The 20,283-nt window shown below is 37.4% G+C and overlaps 1 protein-coding gene across 14 annotated transcripts in view; it reads left to right on the top strand.

Annotated features, from left to right (window-relative positions):
* Positions 1-20,283, top strand: part of LOC119648307 (serine/threonine-protein kinase mig-15) — an 81,584-nt gene that overhangs the window by 20,605 nt on the left and 40,696 nt on the right. For all 14 annotated transcript variants that reach the window (XM_038049982.1, XM_038049978.1, XM_038049976.1 and 11 more), the window contains exon 2: positions 11,303-11,368. In XM_038049982.1, the coding sequence (XP_037905910.1) occupies positions 11,303-11,368 (66 nt within the window). The remainder of the gene's footprint in view (positions 1-11,302; positions 11,369-20,283) is intronic.

Here is a 20,283-nt window from a genome sequence, read left to right as displayed (position 1 = left end):
TAACCTTTCTGTTGAGATGAAATATCAGTTGCAGTTGATATCAATCCTACCTTCCGTAAAGTTGGCAATCTCTCCTAGATTTATGCTATAAATTTAAAATTAAATTTAAAGTTTAATCAAAATGATAAAAGTAATTACAAAAAACTCTTTATCAATTTCTCTTCATTTCCGCGTGCTATTCTAAAGCAATTTCATAAAAGGAAAATAGAATCGATTCTGTTGAATTTTTTCCCCCATACGCCTTTGAATATATACAGAAATATATTTTTATGGGCTCTAGGCCTTTATTAAATATTTGCATCAATTTGTGAATCCGCACCTTATTTATATCGTAATGTTGATATTGCAAAACTTTTTCCTGTTGATAGGCCTCCTAATAATAGTAATCCGATCCGATTACTTTCCCATACCATGAAGATTTTTGAACGCATTCTTGACAACCGTATTCGCGAAATAGTTGAAATAACCGTGAATCAAGCAGGATCTGTCAAAAACTGCGGAACTACTGACGCAATATACGCTGCTCGGTTACTCATGGAGAAACACCGTGAGAAGCATCGCCATCTTTACATAGCATTTCTCTTCTCTCTCTTCTCATTTTCTCACCACTCCGCTTTGTTCTTGTTATGGACACCGTCACATGGGATATCCAACGTCCAGCGCCCCACCCACTGCTTTATGCAGATGATGTTTTCCTAGCATCTGATAGCAAAAATGATCTCGAGCAACTTGTCCAAAAATGGAATGATTGCCTCATGCATCACGGTCTCAGATTGAATCTAAACAAAACTGAATTTTTGACGACCGATCCCCATGAAACAGGCACAATCACTGTCAGCGGCAGTGATCTGCCTAGATCTGAGCGATTTAAATATCTCGCTATCAGCCAATGGAGAACTGCGTGGCAATGAAGTCTTATATTTATAACAGTGCAGTGTTATATTTATAACACTGCATATTTATAAATAAAACAGTGTTATATTAATAACACTGCACTGTTGCATTTAAAGCTTTTCTTCGTTTCACTGTCCTTGAGTAAGTGGCTTAGATCAATCAAAAATTTTTCAAAAAGCTCATGCGCGAAAACATAAACAAAGGAATAACAAGTCGGAATAGCGGAAGCTCGCACTTCGGGTATAAAGGTTTTGTGTTCATCTTATGTAAGAAACTTTAACGCACATTTTTCTATCCGTATATAGCTACATATCCAACCTATTCCTTCTTATTTTTAGAAACTACAAAACAGACGTACATATTACAGCCATAGATATTATACTCACCCTAAACAAACAAACTGCCTATTTCCGAATACTGTACATTTATATGCACTCGTACCCATATTTCCGATTTACTACGAGCACAAAAGCATATATATGTCCATACAAAGTACGCATGTACCATATACCTATATACACACATGTCTGATTGCAGTAATTGATATTCATATACAAATGACTAAAAAACTAAAACAAAATAATTTTTTGCGACCCCATTCATAAGAACTCATTTCGTTATGGTATTGATGAATTGATATGTGATGATGACGTCATGCAGGTTGCAGAATGCCCGAAATTCACAAAAAATGGCAAAGTTTCACCCCCTATAACTTTGTTAATAATAGATGGATTTTTTTCAAACTTGACCAAATTGTGCACTATATTATCTATTACACCCATGCCAAGCTTGTAATTCTAGAATGGACATAAGGAGGGTTGCCGGGTAACTTTCTAAAATGTGAAAATATACTATTATTAACGTTATTTGTGCAGATATCCGAACCAGATGTATTTTAAGGGTTAGAGTTTGTAGAGATGCATCACTGAGGCTTTCTCAGATTTTTCGGTTGGGTAGGTTCTGAGAACGAGATTTGTTACGCTCTTTGAGGGTCATATTTTGAGCCCTCACTTCCCTATGCTTCATCCAATATCAAATATGGAACCAGTTTTGAAAAGTACTGATTGAGACCTTTCATTTGATATCCCACATAGCCACATTTTATGAAAAAAAAATTGCACCCTCCATTCACATGTATGGGGAGCCCCCCTTAAATTTAACACAAAATGGCGCCACTTGCTGCATGTAAAGGGAACAGCCGATCACACACTCCTACCCTATTTTCGTGACAATCGGTCAAGTCGTTTCCGAATAAATCGGGTGTGACAGACAGACAGACACCGACTCGATTCTAATAAGGTTTTGTTTCACACAAAACCTTAAAAATGTATATGCGCGTGTACAGCCGTATGGAAACCTTACATCTCACTTCCTAGGAGAGCACACATGGATAAATTGCCGAGAATATTGCGCGTATTTGCTTCCACCAAGCTTTCCTGTAGAAAGATTTTGAAACATAATTTGCTCACATCCATTATGATCAATTGTCATTAATCCTAAATGAACCTTTCAGGAAGCTCTCCCTTTCATTCCCGCTGGGTTGCGGCAAACGGCAAACGTGTTCAGCAGGCTTAATACTAGCCACAGACTTACAACCAAGTGACCAAGCGAATTATTGGTTGCAGCGTGATTACACGTCTGCGGGAAAGTTACGATTACAGCGACATTGCACGTCTGTAGGTAAGTTGCGGTTAGCCAATCAGGTTGCGGCAACCGCAACTTGCATTCAGACGTGCAATCTCGCGCCAACCAACAACTTGGTTGACAACGTGGTCGCACGGCTCTGGCTAGTGCAACACACTTGCTAACGATGACGATATTTGATACATAAAATCAACTTAAATATTTATGAAGGTTTGGAGTTCGCGGCAATCGTGTGGAGCCCGTTTAAGGTATATGTACATACTGAAGACATAAATATTACACTCATCCTAAACAATCAAATGTCGCAGTTTTCGACGTGCATCTGTAAACATTTCCGTTTTGCTTTGCTTCGAAAAAACTTATATACAATTATACCAAGTGTGTGTATATGAAATCGCCCTCTTTCGTATGAAAATCAAAGAGGAGCCAAGTCTGGAGAATGTCGCTTTCCAACCAATAGCCACCAACCGATCTTTGCCGTACTTGATACATTATTATGCAATAGAATTTTTCCAACCAAGGCTTAGTTTTTTTCCAACCAAAGCTTAGTTCAAGTTAATCGTTTGCAGTCGGTAGTGACCAGCATTTGCCGTTTCGCCAGTCTTTAGTAGCTCGCAATACACCACCTGCATTGTCCTGCGAAACAAATAGCATTAGCAAAATTTTTCGCTTTGGACTTTCAAAGTAAACCCATTTCTCGTCACTCGTCATAATTCGCTGGCGGAAACTGTGTGTGGATTTTTCCTACCCCAGAGCACGCTAATGAAATTTCTACATTTTCCGAGAAATTACAGAGTACCATTCCTACAAAAGTATCCGGATAGCTGAGTGCTTAAAGCACAAGGCTGTCATACGGAAGATCGCGGTTCAAATCTCGCTGGTGGCAGTGGAATTTGTATCGTGATTTGATGTCGGATACCGATCGACTCAGCTGTGAGTACCAGAGTCAAATCAGGGTAATAATCTCGGGAGAGCATAATGCTGACCACATTGCCTCCTATGGGGTATTATAATGCTATAGGCCCTGATCTAATAGGGATTGTTGCGCCAACGATTATTATTATTATTTTTACAATAGATGCAATTTTTCCTAAATTTGTTTATATAATAAATATTTTTTCTGAATTTGTTCTGTCTTTAATAGTATTTAGTATATTCGCGTTTATCGTTTGATCAAACCAATACTTCCAATTCCCAATGATAAACTATTTATTATTCACTTAACATTCACTTCACGATTTGGTCTCACACAAATCTTTGATATCTGAAATACTTGTCGAGATTACCCAAATGTCCCTTCTGCTTTACAATTTTTCAAAAGTCATTGTCCTATGTCTTGCATTTGAATTTATGTTCAGTTGCATTTTGTAATGCACACTCGGCTCGTACAGGTTTTCCGTCCACATCGTTTTCCTTTATTATCATTCTGTGATGCACGTCGTTCTTTTAAAAGATAATTCTATAAAACCAAGCGTAAGTTAACGCCCGTCAACACTGTATCTTTTAGATTAGTTTCCACTAGAAATGCTTGTGTTCTTCTCAAGTAATATTAAATATTTCAAATTAATCTAAAAATGTGTTAGTGCTTGCATGTGATTGATTCTATTCGTTTCTATTAACTTCGAAAATGGTGAGCGTTTAGATAAATTTCAACTCAGCACATCGAACTCCTGTTAGGGTGCAAATGAAAAATGAAAGGTAATTTCACGTGCCTATCATTTCAGTGCTTTTATTGATGGTAAGCACCTTGCCAAAATAACGCAAATTTGTCACGTAATTATATATTACTTCTATTTATAAACGGCAGCAGTATTCACATTCCCGTCTGGGGTGCTATTAAAAAATCGTTTTCCTTCCGAATGACCACCTTATCCATAAATGAGGTCGTGGGATGTAAGCATGTGGCCCCCTTGATAAAGTTGCAATTGTGTTATTTGCTTGGACGATGGCTACTACACAATGGAATCACGCGTGACTTTGACAACACTTCATTAGGCAATTTTCTTGACAATCGCAGCAATGTTATACGCGTTGTCAAAGTAACTCACTTCAAAGATTTCTAATGCTCAAAATTTCAATTTCGCGGTTAATTGGGTATGAGTTTATTGAATCTTAAAACACGAAACGGGCTTAGAGCATTGAGTTGAATAAATTACGTTAACTTAAATAAATTTAAGAATATTTTGGGTTGGTTTGTTATGCGATGTATGCCAGTTATTGGTTATTGCTTTGCTCTTGAAATTTCTTTGAATTTTTAATTATCAGTTTATCTATTTTTTCTATACTTATGTTCTCAAGAAATTGTTTTTAATGAGTTTTTTTAGTAATTTAAAGGGTTAATCCCACTTGTAACTTTAAAAAAATATTTTTTTTAGATTAAGAAAAGATTATTATTTTCCTTCCGAATACAATTGTTTCATCAGTGCTAGTACCTAATAATTAGGCATATTTTTTTTCACACGGTATGGCCACGTGGGATATCAAATGAAAGAGCTCAATTAGTACTTTTCGAGATTTGTGCCATGTTTGATATCGAGTGAAACACAGAGGAGTGAGGGCTCAAAATATGATCCCCAAAAAGTGTAACAGGTCCTTCTCAGAACCTATCCAACCGAAAAATCTGAAAATCATAGTGTATCTAAACGAAATCTAGGCCTCAAAATACATCCCGTTCCGATATCTGCACAAATAAAGATGATAATAGTATATTAACATATTTTAGAAATTTTGTCGGAGCCCCTCTTAAGTTCTTGCTAGAATTACAAAATTTGGCATAATCATAAGGGGTAACATAAAACATAGCTTTGGAATGTTTGAAGGAAATCCAACTATTATTAACAAAATTATAGAAGGTAAAACTTTTACATTCTAAAAGGTGTATAACATCATCATAACATATTCGTCAATACCACAGCAAAGTTGGGTCATGTGAATGGGGGCTGGCAGGAAAACATTTCTTTTCAATATTTTAATCATTTATATATCAACATCAATTACTGGAGGCAAAAATGTGTATTTATATGTATATGCTAATTAAGCTTTGGGATAGTGCATAATTCAGATAGATATATTTGTCCATTGAACCAGCGGTGTTCAATATACGTACTGTATATGTACATATGTATGCTTTTCTGCACGAAGTAAATCGCAAACATGTGTTCGATCAATTTATATACATCTAGTATAAGGAAGTATAGTAGTCGATAATTGGCAATGTTTGTTTGTTTAAGGTGAACATATCTCCGTCTGTAATATCTATCTTGTAGTTTGAAAAACAAATATGAAGAAATATTTTGGGTTTTCAGCCATTTAAGATGAACACAAAACCTTTATACCCGAAGCACAACTTCCCTTATTCCGACTTGTTTATAGCACATTTCGTCTTAATCACAGCTTCAAATACTTTGGGCAAGGATTTATTGTTTTGATGTATAACAAAATTCTCCACATTCATTCACATTTCTCGTGAATAAGTCACATGTTAAAGAAACAAAGGAAAAATTTTACTGTGAAAAAAATTTCGAAGTTTTACAGAACAAGCTGTACAGCACGAATTGAAATGTTGCTTTTTCGAAATGTTCTTAAAGTGCTTCTGTAATAATTCTTTTATACCTTTGTGCATTGACAGCATATTTTACAAACGAGAAACAGTGAGTTACATCAGCTGTTATGCTTCACATATCGAGGGAATTACGTCGAACATCTCCACAGTTCCTCTTTAGGCCATAACAAATTTTAAATCGTCAGGGAAAAAATCGGGTCAAATTCAATAGTCCACTATCAGATCACGTGGTTCGGAAACCTAACTCTTTTTTTTGCATACCGTTCTAGCCTCGGTTCTTAAGCTGATGTTTAGGGCCAATTTCATTTAGAAGTGATGAAAAATGGAAGTACCCATTGTCTGATGTTATTTCCGCCTTCATCACTTTAGCTCGTAACTAATTTTGTTCAGAACCGAACCATTAGTGAGTAAGAGATATTTCAGTTCTGATTTACAGGTAGGTAGGTTAGTAGAGAGATTTGCAGGTATAGTCAATTATACTAGCTCCTTTGGTCGTCAGTTGTGTTTTGTTTCCAACCAAGTTTATTATCTAGCTTCGCAATACTGGGCAATGTCAACTTCTGGTCGATTTAACTGGATTATGATGGAAGCAAATAATCCTGAAACAAATATCACCAGGTGATATGATTAAAATCGGTTTACTGTCTGTCTGTTGTCTGTCCGTCACACGCATTTTTCTCGGATACGGTTCTAGCGATTGACACCAAATTTGGTAGAAAGGTGGGAACTGTGAATGCTCACGCATATATTGAGTTACATCCTTTTACGTCGAATTTAAGGGGAGTCCCCATACATACAAAAGGGAGATGTACATTTTTTATATAGTCATGTGGGGTATCAAATTAAAGGTCTGGGTTAGTACTTTTCGAAGCCTGTCTTAGTTTTGACATTTGTTGGAAAGGTAGGGAGTGATCCTACCAAATTTGGTGAAAATCGCACTATTACTGACAAAGTTAGTGAAAGTGGATATTTTCACATGATATATATATAGTTTACGTGCTACATACTAATGGGACAAATGCACACTAAAATCTCTTTATAAAAGAAATACACAAAAGCTTTCATACCTGAAGCCTCTAGCTTCCGGTTTCCCGAATTGTCTCTTCTTTCTTCGAGATTTCATTCGTAGCCAATTATAATAATAACCGTTGTCGTAACAATTTAATTGGATCAGGGCCTTGACGTGTGGTAGAGCACTTCATTCAAGACCGTAACGGTACACTACGCCCGAGATTATTACCCTGATTTGACTCAGGTACTCATTCACAGGTGAGTCGACTGGTATCCGACGTCAAATCACGATACAAATTCCACTGCCACCAGTGAGATTTGAATCGCGACCTTCCGTACGACAGCTTTGTGAATAGGAAATAGCTCCGTTTTAGAGTGTTCCTTTGTTAACTCTTTTGGTAAGTCCTATAATGTAATTATGATTTATGCCACCGTCATGGGGACGTTTCATATTAGTAATCCATTTTATCCTTTCTTCTGTAAGAACTGATGGAATAACTACAATCATCCTACTCGGCATGCTGCATTCTTGCTCTCCATTATGACCTGTACTAGAAAGGTAGTGCCCGTTTACTAAAGATTGCAGTGTCTTTTCTGTCGAAATCCTGTCGGATCTCCTCAGGAAGAAAGCAGGTTTGGATGGAATCTTATTAAGACCTATCGTGTCACTAAATTTCAGAAGGATTGGCAGAAATCGAACCAGGACCTCTTCTTGGTAGTTTTGAAATCGCTGAAGCCATTGAGGAGTAGTTGTGAATCTATTTCGCAAGGATACACGCAGTAATAACTACCGCCCGCGGCACTCGAAACGGTTTATCTTTTGTTCAAGCGGAAATGAAAGTAGGTTACGACACATATAGACTGGATATCATCGGCCAATCGTAAATCAATCGTCATTGAGAATTCTCCTGGTAAACAACCGGTGGCTATGATGTCTATGCACCATATGGTTTCTAAATTTATCTTCGAAAAAACACGCTCTGTCGTAATGACCAAAAAAATGGTGGTCAAACTGATAACCGTTCCTTTGGATTACGTACGTATATAGTAACACTACCCCAAACCTAACCAAAGGAGTTGGGCACATGGAGGACCAGATTGGTCCAACCGCTTGTTAGAATATTATATTCCAGACGGGAATGTACACCGTCCTATTGGCAACAGAAGAATGTCTGCCTCAAAACTGACGAGCTCATCTTATTTGAAACTATTCCGACAACGAATCCGAAATATATGATATGCCTTGTGAATTGGATCTCTACTCTTCTCCTTCTTGCCACACTGATGGCAATGTGCTTTTGAACTCTGGAAAGCTGAGTTGTAGCAGACGCGAATCCGGTGTCGAATTGCCCGGTGCCATACAATGGAGACTTTCAATATAGTAGAAAGGGATGTTTTCTATAAGGCTTCCTAAAGATGATATTGTGATCGTGATAGGTGATCTGAATGCCAAGGTGGGCTCTGACATGTACTGGAAAAACACGATCTTGGCGATCGTAACGATAATGATAGGAGTTTTGTGTTTTCATAGCTGCTGCGGCCTTGTAATTAGGAGCACTTTACTTAAGCACAGAGCTTGTCATAAGGTCAGTTGGTTCAGCTGACAATACACTCAAACTCGACGGTCTGCCTGGAAAGTTATTTATCGCTGCTCTTGCAATTTCTATAGATCTGCTACTTCCACTCGTACGGAAATCCTGGAGATCTTCCAGAGAGTGGAAGAAGGGAAGGATCCCTAAGATTCTAAAAAGGCGCAAAATGTCAGGTACCTTGTAAAGGTATAATCTCAGGGGAATTGAGGTTCAAAGCTGAGTTCGACAGGATTGCATCTTGTTGCGGATATTATTTCTTCTTGTTATCGGTAACATTTTTCATACTGCCTTGTTCGAAGAACGTGGGGGATTTCAATGGACTATGGCATGTTTCCTCAAATCTCTCGACTACGCTGATGGCAATTGTTTGCTCTTTCATCGAGTTAAAGATCTTAGCCAAATGGCTCTGGATTTGTTAAGAGACAGAAGTAGAGTTAGACTGAAGGCAAACACCAACAACACTATGGTTCTCAGTCTGACGGGTCATCGCACCCTTCCTATCCACATTAAGTAAGTAGTGTCAATAAATTTGTATATCTAAGAAGCGTGGTTTCTGCCGGCGGTAGCATCAAACTGAATTCACATTACCCATTAATAGCACTAAATCCGCTTTCGCTGCATTGTCTATAATCTGGAAATGCAATGATTTCAAAACCAAGATCAAGTTGAGACTGTTTCGTGCAAGTGTTCTTTCTGTGTTGCTATCTGGGAGTAGCACATGGAAGGTGGCGATCCCCAATTGTTACAAAACTCAAAACCTTCGTTAACACCTGTTGCGATGTATCATTGTAGTACACTGGTCTGATATTATTTCAAGCAAAGGACTTCGTCGGCACAAAGGTCTGCCACCCGTACGCTATGTAATCGGAAGGCGCAAGTGGCAGGGGATAGATCACACACATTAAGGAGGGGCGGCAATTGTATTACTGGATGCTATGCAGTGGAACCCCTTCACCAAGATGGCTGACGAAGAGGCCGCCCAAGGGGAAAATCAGATTGAAATTATGCGGTGTTTCCAACGATTAATTAATTGAAGTAGTAAAAACTTGTTGTTTCTTTTTCGTTGGTGTAGGTATTTATTCTTGCAACTTGAAACTTGTTTGCACTGATGAAGGGAACAAGTGGTTCCCGAAATATCGGGTTTGCAAGAATAAATACCCACACCAACGAAAAAGAAACAACAACAACAAGAAGAAGTTTTTACTACTTCAACCAGGGAATAGTACAGTGGATCAATTTTAAAGAAAACGCATTCAATTTATATTTGAGGAATTTGAGGTTACCAGGGATACAAATCAAGTGTTTGAAATATCCATCCTTTGATTTTTTTGTCTCTTAATGGAAAAACTTTAAAAAAAAAACACAAATTGCGACATTTGTGCACATATTTTTTAAAGTATGTTGTAGTTTCGGAGTAATTATGGATAATATATAAGGGCGGCCTACATATATGAACAATTTCTCCCTCCAACGCAACTTGAAATAAAACAAAATTTATATCCCTTAGTTCCCTGACTAAACAAGGGAAAATTGCAATAACTTGTATGCAAAGTTCATCTTATATTATTTGTGCGCATTTAGCACCACTCAGAACGACAGCGATTCGAAACGATGTCTCCATTCGCGAGATAGATACGTTTAAATAAAGGATCGTCTCATAAATTATTCAAAACAGAACAATATATAAAGAAGTGGTCTTGATTATTATTACTGGTCGATCCTTTTTTTTCGCTACATGAAGCATATGACCCAATGTGGCGTATGATTTCGAGACCTTTCTGAGAACAAAAAAAAAACATTGTCAACCTTAGATATATTTACTTTATAAGTAAATAATGCCGATAAACGATATATATTCCTAGACTTGTTTATAACATCGTCGGGTCCAAATGTTTGTTGTTCAGTACCCCAATACTTCGTTCATTTAAGGAAATGAAAAGGAGAGCAGTTTGGAAAAGTTAAACAAATTTGCCAGGTACTTATAGAGTAATTTCTGGGTTCACTTTTAAAAGCTGCTTAGATTTAATATGTAAATCATATTTATATTTTAGCAAAATATTATACAGTTCGCTCAAAGTCTCAATATTAAAGCATTAAACGTTGAAATGTAAGGTCGAAATTTTTATAATTGTTAAGTTTCACAGTTTCGGCACTTATCTCTACGCCATTCACACCTGTAAACAATACTAGACCACGACTACTGAAGAAAAGATTGTGCAACAACTAGACCCAGCATTGAGTCCGTCAAAAGAAATCGAGTTGTACAATTTTGAATCCGGTCTCAAGTTTTGTTATACTCTACTGATAATTTATTAGCGATGCAATCTATTGAAGAGTATAGCAAGTACGATTACTGGTAGATTGTAGCGATTTACACAATCAACTTTTACTTTACGGATGCGGTCTAGGTAAAAGTATTACCTGCCAAAGATTTCCATTTTGCTAAACCTGAGAATGGCTAAATAGTCAATTCTAATCATCCCGCTTCAGGATGCAACTTAGCAATCTTCCTTGTTGCAGCTAATTTAAACGTTTTAAATCAAAGTATACATACATACATAGATCATATAAATAACGTTTTCTCCATTTTATTTTCCAGGAACCAGCCGGTATCTTTGAATTAATTGAAGTTGTTGGAAATGGAACTTATGGTCAAGTTTATAAAGTAAGTATTCTGCTAAAAGTTGTAGGAGCAAAATTGAAAGTTTTCAAAATACAAATATCTAAATGTCTCATTCTAGATTTTTTACAATTAAATAATTTCGCACAATACTTATCAATATTTGAAAAGGGAACGATTTAGGCGTATAATCTGCACTTTGCAGAAGCTACAATAATTATTTGTAGATTTTTCTGAGGTGTTCCTCACCTCAAACAATCAACATCTGACGAATGAATCCAATTGATTTCTTATCATTTTGATGCAAAACATGACACCAAAGAGTTTAATTTCTTAGAAAAAGGGGAATTTTATTTTCATCATCTACTATCATTCAGTAAAATGATTACCGAGTGTAGTAGTCCAATAAAGGATAATCCTAATTAAGAAGAACAAATTTTTGGTAAAACTCAGTTTATGATTTTAGCTCCATACACTTTCTTCAGCGATCCTTCAACGCCTTATCTTACTAAAATCGGGTTGCTGCTTTTTCTATGACATGCAGTTTTCTCAAAAACTGGCTGGATCTATTGATATTCCTTGGTGGACATACGGAAATTGTGAATCCCCATGCATACAGTCAATAGTATGATTTGTGAGGGAGGGTACAAGCGAGAAGGGGTGTAAGTTTTCCTCCAAATATAGCGGTGTGTGATGTTAAATAAAAAGTAGTACTTCTTTAGGGGAATCGCAATCCAATTCCTTCTTGATTTTCATTTAACAACTTCGAAATCCAACGAATATAGATCCAAAATTTGGCTCTCCCGTGACCGTTATCCGAATCGCACTTTCTTTTAACTTCATACATCCGCCTCCCAACAGTACGATCAGAACGTTTGCACATGCAGTACCCGAAAAAACGTGCTCAAAGTTTTTACAAATGTTTTTCGTTGTAGAAAAAAAGTATTTTCTCTTTATATTATATGTCTATATATGATTTTTAGCATATTTTATATAGAGATGTGTAATTTCAATTTTTGGAAAAGTTGTCATAAAGCAAATACTTCGTTCTTGCCGTTTACGTAAATATTTTGGGTGAAAAAACGTGCACAATCATTTAAAATACGATATTTTATCAAAAATTTGAAGAAAATGAACAAGTATGTGAATAAAAAGTTCAAAAATTTGTCGTATATCGTTTGGAAACAAGCGAAAAACTTAGATCCATTGGTAGTCCCGCCTACTCTTACTCATAGGCAGTGTATAGGCCAGCTGTCTTTGTGAAATTATGTTCCCTGATCTTTTTGTCAACGATTTCTCAGAGATGCTCGATGGGATTCATTGTTTGGACATTTATATTGTTGTCGGCCAGCCATCGCTTCGTCATTCGTGCCGAAAGCTTCGGATTATTGTCGGGCATAAGAATACAATCATTGTGCAATTTGTCGCGAGAACGAGGTATCATAAATCTCGATAACAAATTATAGTATTTGACTGCAGTCATTACACACACGACCTTAAAAATTACATCAACTGCAACACGAGAAAAAACAGGCTGCACCATAACAGACCCACGTCCATGTTTGACCGGCGGCGTTTGGTATTTGACGTCCTAATGTTTTCTAAAAGGTAGTCGAACATGACGAATCCTTTCTGTTAAAAAGAGCATAAAATTTGATTAGTTGAACTATAAGAAACGGTGGCTCAGCCTTTCACACTCCATTCAACGTTCTCTTTCGGGAATCATAATCCTGTGTAACTATTTTTTCCGATGGTAATGGTTTTCGAATAAGCCGGAAAATATAATTTAATATAAATAAGGCATAAAAAGAAACAAATTTCATTGCCCACCTTGAAATATTTCTAGTCAGACCAGTCGTGACTCCCAACTTCCAGGAGTTGTCGACTTAATCTGCGACATAAACACTCCATTTTTAAAGTTTTGTTTGCAATCGGTTCAATGTTTGTCTGTCTGTCACAGGCACTTTTCTCAGAAACGGCCATACAGATTGATACGAGATTTGAGTTGAGAAATGGACCTCCTGTAGACCCCCACATATGCAGTGAGTGATATCCTTCTACGTTGAGATTTAGGGGGGGCTCCCCATAAATGTAAAAGAAGGGTGTAAAAATGTTCTTCACCAAATATAGTCATGTGGGGTATCAAATGAAAGGTCTCGATTAGTACTTTTCGAAGCCGAAATTTTGCGATTTGTTAAAAAGGCGGGCAGTGGGAGGGGTGGAAAATTATGATTTCTTTAACGGACCCATTCTCAGAAACTACTCAGCCAAAAAATCATCAAGCTGCCTCTATATGGAGCCCAAGCTTCAAAATACTCTCCATATCGATATCTGTTCAAATTAAGTTAATAATAGTATATTACTATGTTTTTGGGAAAATTGAGTAAAACCGCCCTTAAGTTTATCTCAGACTTATAAAAGTTGGTAGTAGTATAAAATATAATACGAAGCATATTACCTCCAAGTTTGATCAAAATTATAGTATTAGTAACAAAGTTACAGTAGCTCAAATTTGTCTTTACCGTGTAAATTTACAACCCGAAGTACTAAATCTGACATGCTAAATGCATATTCTTAACGGGCTACATACAAATGGGATAGTTCTACATTCAAATATAGTCAACCAAGAAGCAAACAAAACCTTTAATACCTGAAGCGCCCAGCTTCCGGTTTCCCGACTTGTTAAGGGATCTTTTTACATAATTCGGACAAACAGACGGTTCTGGGCCTCAGTTGATTTCCTCGGACGTCTGCTACCCTTCTTTTTTGCAACGGGATTTGTGTTAGGGAATCAGACAGAGATCCTGAATTCCATAGCAACTATCCTCTGACTAGGGTCATTTTGTACTTTTTAAACGATAAATGGCTTAAGCTTCTTCGGCAATTGTTTTCTAACATTTTTTTTTGTTAAATTGATACCACATCTAATTCTATATAAGATATGCTACAAAATCATATATGACATAAAGATCAAAAAAACATTCAGTTTTGAACAGAAAACATCTTTAAGAACTTTGAGCCCGTTTTCCGGCGCTGAATAAATGATAATGTTGACATGTTTCCTTTTTTGTTTTTAATCGATCGAAAGTAGCCGTTATCTAAGCCTTTTCATTATTTTAGAAACTGAATCTTCTGTGGAAAAAGACAGCGACGATAAGCGGTTTCTTGCAGCTCGTCAGACGCTGCTGGAGTAGCGTGACAAAAGGTGGTGGATGCGAATCATATTCTACGTAAAAACCACCATAGTTTCATTCTAAGCTACAAAAAAGCTAAATTTTTATTTGTGAAATGAGGAATCGTAGCTACACATCCACTAGATGTTGGACCATGAGTTCATCTCCTTCTCTTTGTTGATGTTCTTGGCCTTGCTAATGTTATTTTTCTTGATTTAGTCCGCTGTTCTAGTGCGTTCTTTTTGTTTTGAAGTATTTGATGATGTCGAAGAGTATGCATTGATTTCCTACTCTCTGTGGGTGATGAGAAGTGCCACTTCAGATATAAGGGCGAATTCTATGCAAATTTTAAATGTGGATAATACCACCTGCTTGAGGGAAATTGGCCCATGGAAGGGTACTCTGTCTTTTACCGTTACAGTATTATCGCGTTTTTCGTGATTAGTTTCAAAAAGCTTGACCTTCCCAAAAAATCAGAATTTCCCAGCACCACATTCATTTAAGCCGAGATTTGATACCATTATCGGAAACTACCTAAACTTTCTTACAAATGGATATTTTTTTAATTGCAAAGATCATCATCTCTTCGAAAATATAAGTGTTTAAATTTTAAAGAAATTTCATAATGGAGCTTTTATCCAAATAACAATATGCATTATTGTAATGGTACTTTAAACTTACAAACCTGCAATGTTGATAAAAGTTGGCTCATTCTGTTAGCTTTCAAACGACATGTAAAAATGATGGGCTTAATTATGAAAAATTTACAAATATTACCCATTAAATGGAAGAAATTGCGGTGTTGATAGATGATGAAAACAAAAGTTCGAGAAAATCGTTCGAACATACATGAAACGGGCATAATTGTTAGAACAATTAAAAGTAGTATTCTCAACATATTAACAGAAGGGTCCCAAGAAACTGGAAAGGAGGGTGATGCTCAAACAATTCGACGTTTAGTATACAATGCTGGATACCATGGTTATGTGTGCGAGAAGCCCTTTGTGAATTCAAAAAGCTGATCACAGTGCCTAAGTTTCTCAAAAAGGGAGGAAAATTTGGCTGACTTTTGAAAAACATTTCTTTCACGGATCCATTCGCAGAAACTACCCAACCGTAAAATCTGAAAAAAAAATCAAGAAGATACCACTATATGGTCCCTAGTCTACAAAATATCCTTCATACCGATACCTGTTCAAATAGAGTTTAAAGACTGCAAACCCCCCTTAAGTTTATCCTCGAATCATAAAATTTGCAGCCATGTGAGCTCTAACATAGGATATGGCACTAGTATTAACAAAGTTATAAAAGTCAAAGTTGTCGCTTCTATGCAAATTCACGACTTTGAATATCAGTATCACACGAAAGTGGATATTCTCGCATTGCATATTGTATTAGGTGTACAAATAAGTTTCCGCGGTTTTTTATAAAAAATTAGGAATTTATTGTGAAGGAACAGTACATTACGTTTTATTTAAAGTATTTTCCATCATTTGCCACTATTTTCCCCATCTTTCTGGCAACATTCGGATACCCCGTCGAAAAAACTCTTCATCTTTTGACGCTATCCACAAATCTACCCAATTTTTGGTGTCTTCATATGATGTGAAGCGCTGCTCAGACAGACCATGTGCCATCGACCGGAACAGGTGATAATCGGAAGGGGCTAAGTCTGGTGAATACGGCGGGTGGGGTAAAACTTCCCAGTTGAGTGTTTCCAAGTATGTTTTTACCGGCGCCGCAACATGTGGACGAGCATTATCGTGTAAAAGAATAATTTTGTCGTGTCTGGAGTAGTAATGGGCGCGTTTTTCCTTAAGTGTCCGACTCAATCTCATCAATTGTGTTCGGTAGAGAGCTCCAGTAATGGTTTCGCTTGGTTTCAGCAATTCATAATACACGACACCAAGCTGATCCCACCAAATACACAGCATAAGTTTTTTTCCATGAATATTCGGCTTAGCTGTCGATGTTGATGGTTCGCCGGGCTTAACCCATGACTTTCTCTTCTTTGGATTATCGTAGTGAATCCATTTTTCGTCACCAGTGACTATACGATGCAAAAAACTCTTTTTTTTATTCCTGGCAAGCAGCATTTCACTCATGCATAATCGGCGTTCAACGTCTCTCGGCTTTAGTTCATATGGAACCCAATTTCCTTGTTTTTGAATCATTCCTAACGATTTTAAACGATGTGAAATTGCTTGTTGAGTCACTTGTAATGTAAGTGCAAGTTCTTTTTGCGTTTGGGACGAATCTTCCTCCAATAGTACTTCTAATTCCATGTCTTCGTACACTTTCGGCCTTCCACTGCGTTCTTTGTCCTTCACGTAAAACTCACCGTTCTTAAACTTTTGAAACCATTCCTGACAACTTCTCTCACTTAAAGCAGCTTCACCATATGCTTCTAGAAGCAATCGATGCGCCTCAGCTGCAGATTTTTTCAAATTAAAGAAGTAAATCAAAAGTTCCCGCAAATGATGCTTATTCGGCACAAAACTTGACATTTTTGCACGAAAAAAATTACGTGATGCTGATACGGAATCACTAGTACTTTAAGGTTATGGTGTTGCCGGATGACGAAACTTGGGATATTACGTTTTACATCTGACAATTTCTCCATAACCTTCTGGTGGGGCAATCTTTTGACAAACCGCGAAAACTTATTTGTACACCTAATATATATGCATATATTAGATGCTAGGTTCTAATGGGGTAAATGTCCACTCAAATGTTTTTATAAAAGAAATTCACAAAACCTTTCATATCTGTGTGTTTTTCCTGAATTAATGATGCCTTACGCATCAGCATCACTTATATAAACTACATTTTTGTCTCGTGACGAAAAATTGTTTTACTAAGATTTTCTTCAATAACAATCTACACTTCTGGGGTGCATACTTACTTTTCTGAGTAATTGCATATTTTGCCATCTAACTAAATATTGTGTGTTATCGTCTCGTAGTTGCTAGCTTCCTTCGAAATATCTACTACAAATTCGATGTGACAGAATAGAATGTGGTTTCCATTGTAAACTATATTACATAATTGTCAAATGTAATTTTTCTGAGAAATAACAACGGAGATAGCCTTGAAATAAGAACACTTCTATGTTTGCCAAATTGCGGTAGGCAATTAGTTTTCAACTTACCGCAATATTTTTCCTACATGTAAACACCTTAAACGATGCCAATTACCTTCAACATATTTGCTGACTGTAGAAAAATTTTAATTTGGAGAATCAGTGAAAGTAAAACAAAATAGGCAGAGATCACGTTTAAACAATAAAAATTTTACACGCTAACTTATACAACAAATACCGTACTTTGTAAATTTGTAAATTCATGGTTATATAAAAGATTCACTCATAATTGAAATATGAGGTACAAACATTTTGATCAGTTATGATATAATTCAAATGGCATCTAACTTATTTTTTCTCACAACGTTGACGTTCTGAAATTTCTCATTGATTCAGAAAGTTCAATTTGTTTACGACCATTCATAAGAATTATTATTTCCTAATATTTATCGGGTTCACGATGACAGGCGAATTAATATTAAGAGTGATGTCATAAGAGATTGTACTAGATAAGTATTGGTCGAATTATTTCACAGCAATACATTTGTATACAAGTATTGTATTGGAAACCTGATACTGACGCTCGAAATTTCACCGTTATTTCAGTTTTGAATTTTTGTGTAAAACGATTCACTGTCTGTCACACACACTTGTCTCCACAATCGCTACGCCAGTCCTAACGAAGTTTAGTGGACATATGGGAATTATGGAATCCTACGCATACAGTAATAATAATAATCGTTGGCGCAACAATCCATATTGGATCAGGGCCTTGAAATGTGTTAGAGCACTTCATTCAAGACCGTAACGGTACACTACAGTAGACTGTAGGAGGCAATGTGGTCAGCATTGCGCTCGCCCGAGATTATTACTCTGATTTGACTCAGGTACTCATTCACAGCTGAGTCGACTGGTATCCGACGTCAAATCACGATACAAATCCCACTGCCACCAGTGAGATTTGAACCGCGACCTTCCGTACGACAGCCTTGTGCTCTAACCACTCAGCGATCCGCATACAGTGGATGTCATTAATTGAGCTGAAGTTTAAAGGAAGGCCCCCATACATGCAAAGGAGGGATGTAAACCTTTTTTCACCAAATATAGTCATGTGAGCTATCAAATGGAAAGTCTCGTTTAGTACTTCCCGAATCTGATATTAATTTTGACGTGAATTGCAAAATGCACGACTAAGGAGTCAAAAGGTGCACACCTAAATTGAGACAGGATTCATTCTCGGAAACTACCCAATCCAAAAAGATCTGACTGATGCGCTTATATGTAATCTAGGCCTCAATATATGTTCCATCTCGATATCTACTCAAATAAACTCACTCATAGTATAGTATTAAGTTGCAACGGCATAGGGGGCAGTATCGCGCAAAATATTGCCAAGTTTCGTGGGAATCTGGCTATCACTATCAAAGTTGTCATCATCAAGCCGTTCCGGTTTTGCGCCGAGGTCCACCAACTCGATATCCATAAATGCTGTCTCGCTTCCTGGTCTACGCCATCGTTACATCTCAGGCAGGGTATTCCTTGTGTTCTTTGAACTTTGAACCTATGGTGAGACATTTAGAGCGAAACGGATTTTATAAGCTGAAATGCCAACAACCGTGCGTTGATTTCATCGTCGTAACTGTTTCGGTCAAAGTTGTAGTCGTTTGACCAGTGTGATTTAATGTTGTTAGTTGTATTCTTTGATGTGCAGCCCAAGGTCTCGTCCCGCCTGCACGATCTGGATAGAGGCAGTTTGTATATCTCTGGTTGTTCTCATGATGTCAATATCGTCAGCATAGGCCAGTAATTGGATGGACTTAAAAAGGATCGTGCCCTCCAAGTGGAAGAGAACGCATGATAGGGCATCCCCTTGTGTTTAGACAGTTGTTGATATCTCAAGAGTGATCCTGCTATTTTTATCTGGCCTCACACATTGGTCAGCGTCAACCTAGTCAGTCTTATCAATTTCATCGGGATACCGAATTCTGCCACGGGCGTGTACAGTTTTACCCTGTCTATGCTATCATAGTCGAGAGAAAATCTGATCTGTTGCTGATTTGCCTGGAGTGAAGCCTCTTTGGTATGGGCCAATGATGTTCTGGGCGTATGGGGGTATTCGGCCTAGGAAGATAGCGGAGAATATCTTACAGATGGTACCGAGCAGCGTGATACCTCCATAATTGCTGCACTACGTGATATTCCCCTTTTTATTTATGGGATAGATAATGCCCTGATGTTAGTCGTCAGGCATTGATGCGCTCCCCCCACATCTTGAACATAAGTTGATGAACCGTCGCCTCTATATTTAACCAATTCGGCTGTAATTTTATTGGCTCCTGGCGACTTATCATTTTTAAGGTAAAGAATTGCACGGACTTTTTCTTCTACACTTGGTGGTGGTAGTATTTGTCCGTCGTCCTTCAACTCGCCGATGTTCTGGTTGTTCAGCACTTCATCAAAATTCTCAACCTATCGCTGCAATAGGCCCATTCTGTCGGAAGTCAGATTTTCCTCTTTGTTTCGGCAGGATGAGCATCGAGATGTATAAGGCTTCATCCTGCTGATTTGTTGGTAAAACTTCCGCGATTGTGCGGTTGCTCCGTGCCCTTTTCGAGTTCACAGGCGAGCCAACAGGCTCCCTTTTTCCGTCTGTGAAGTTGCATCTCCGCACGACGGTGTTTGTGATAAGTCTCTGTGCGCGTCCG

This window comes from Hermetia illucens, chromosome 2, assembly GCF_905115235.1.
Source record: "Hermetia illucens chromosome 2, iHerIll2.2.curated.20191125, whole genome shotgun sequence".
Taxonomy (NCBI): domain Eukaryota; kingdom Metazoa; phylum Arthropoda; class Insecta; order Diptera; family Stratiomyidae; genus Hermetia; species Hermetia illucens.
The sequence above is the reverse complement of the archived record's forward strand: the minus strand, read 5'-3'. Positions and strand labels throughout refer to the sequence as shown.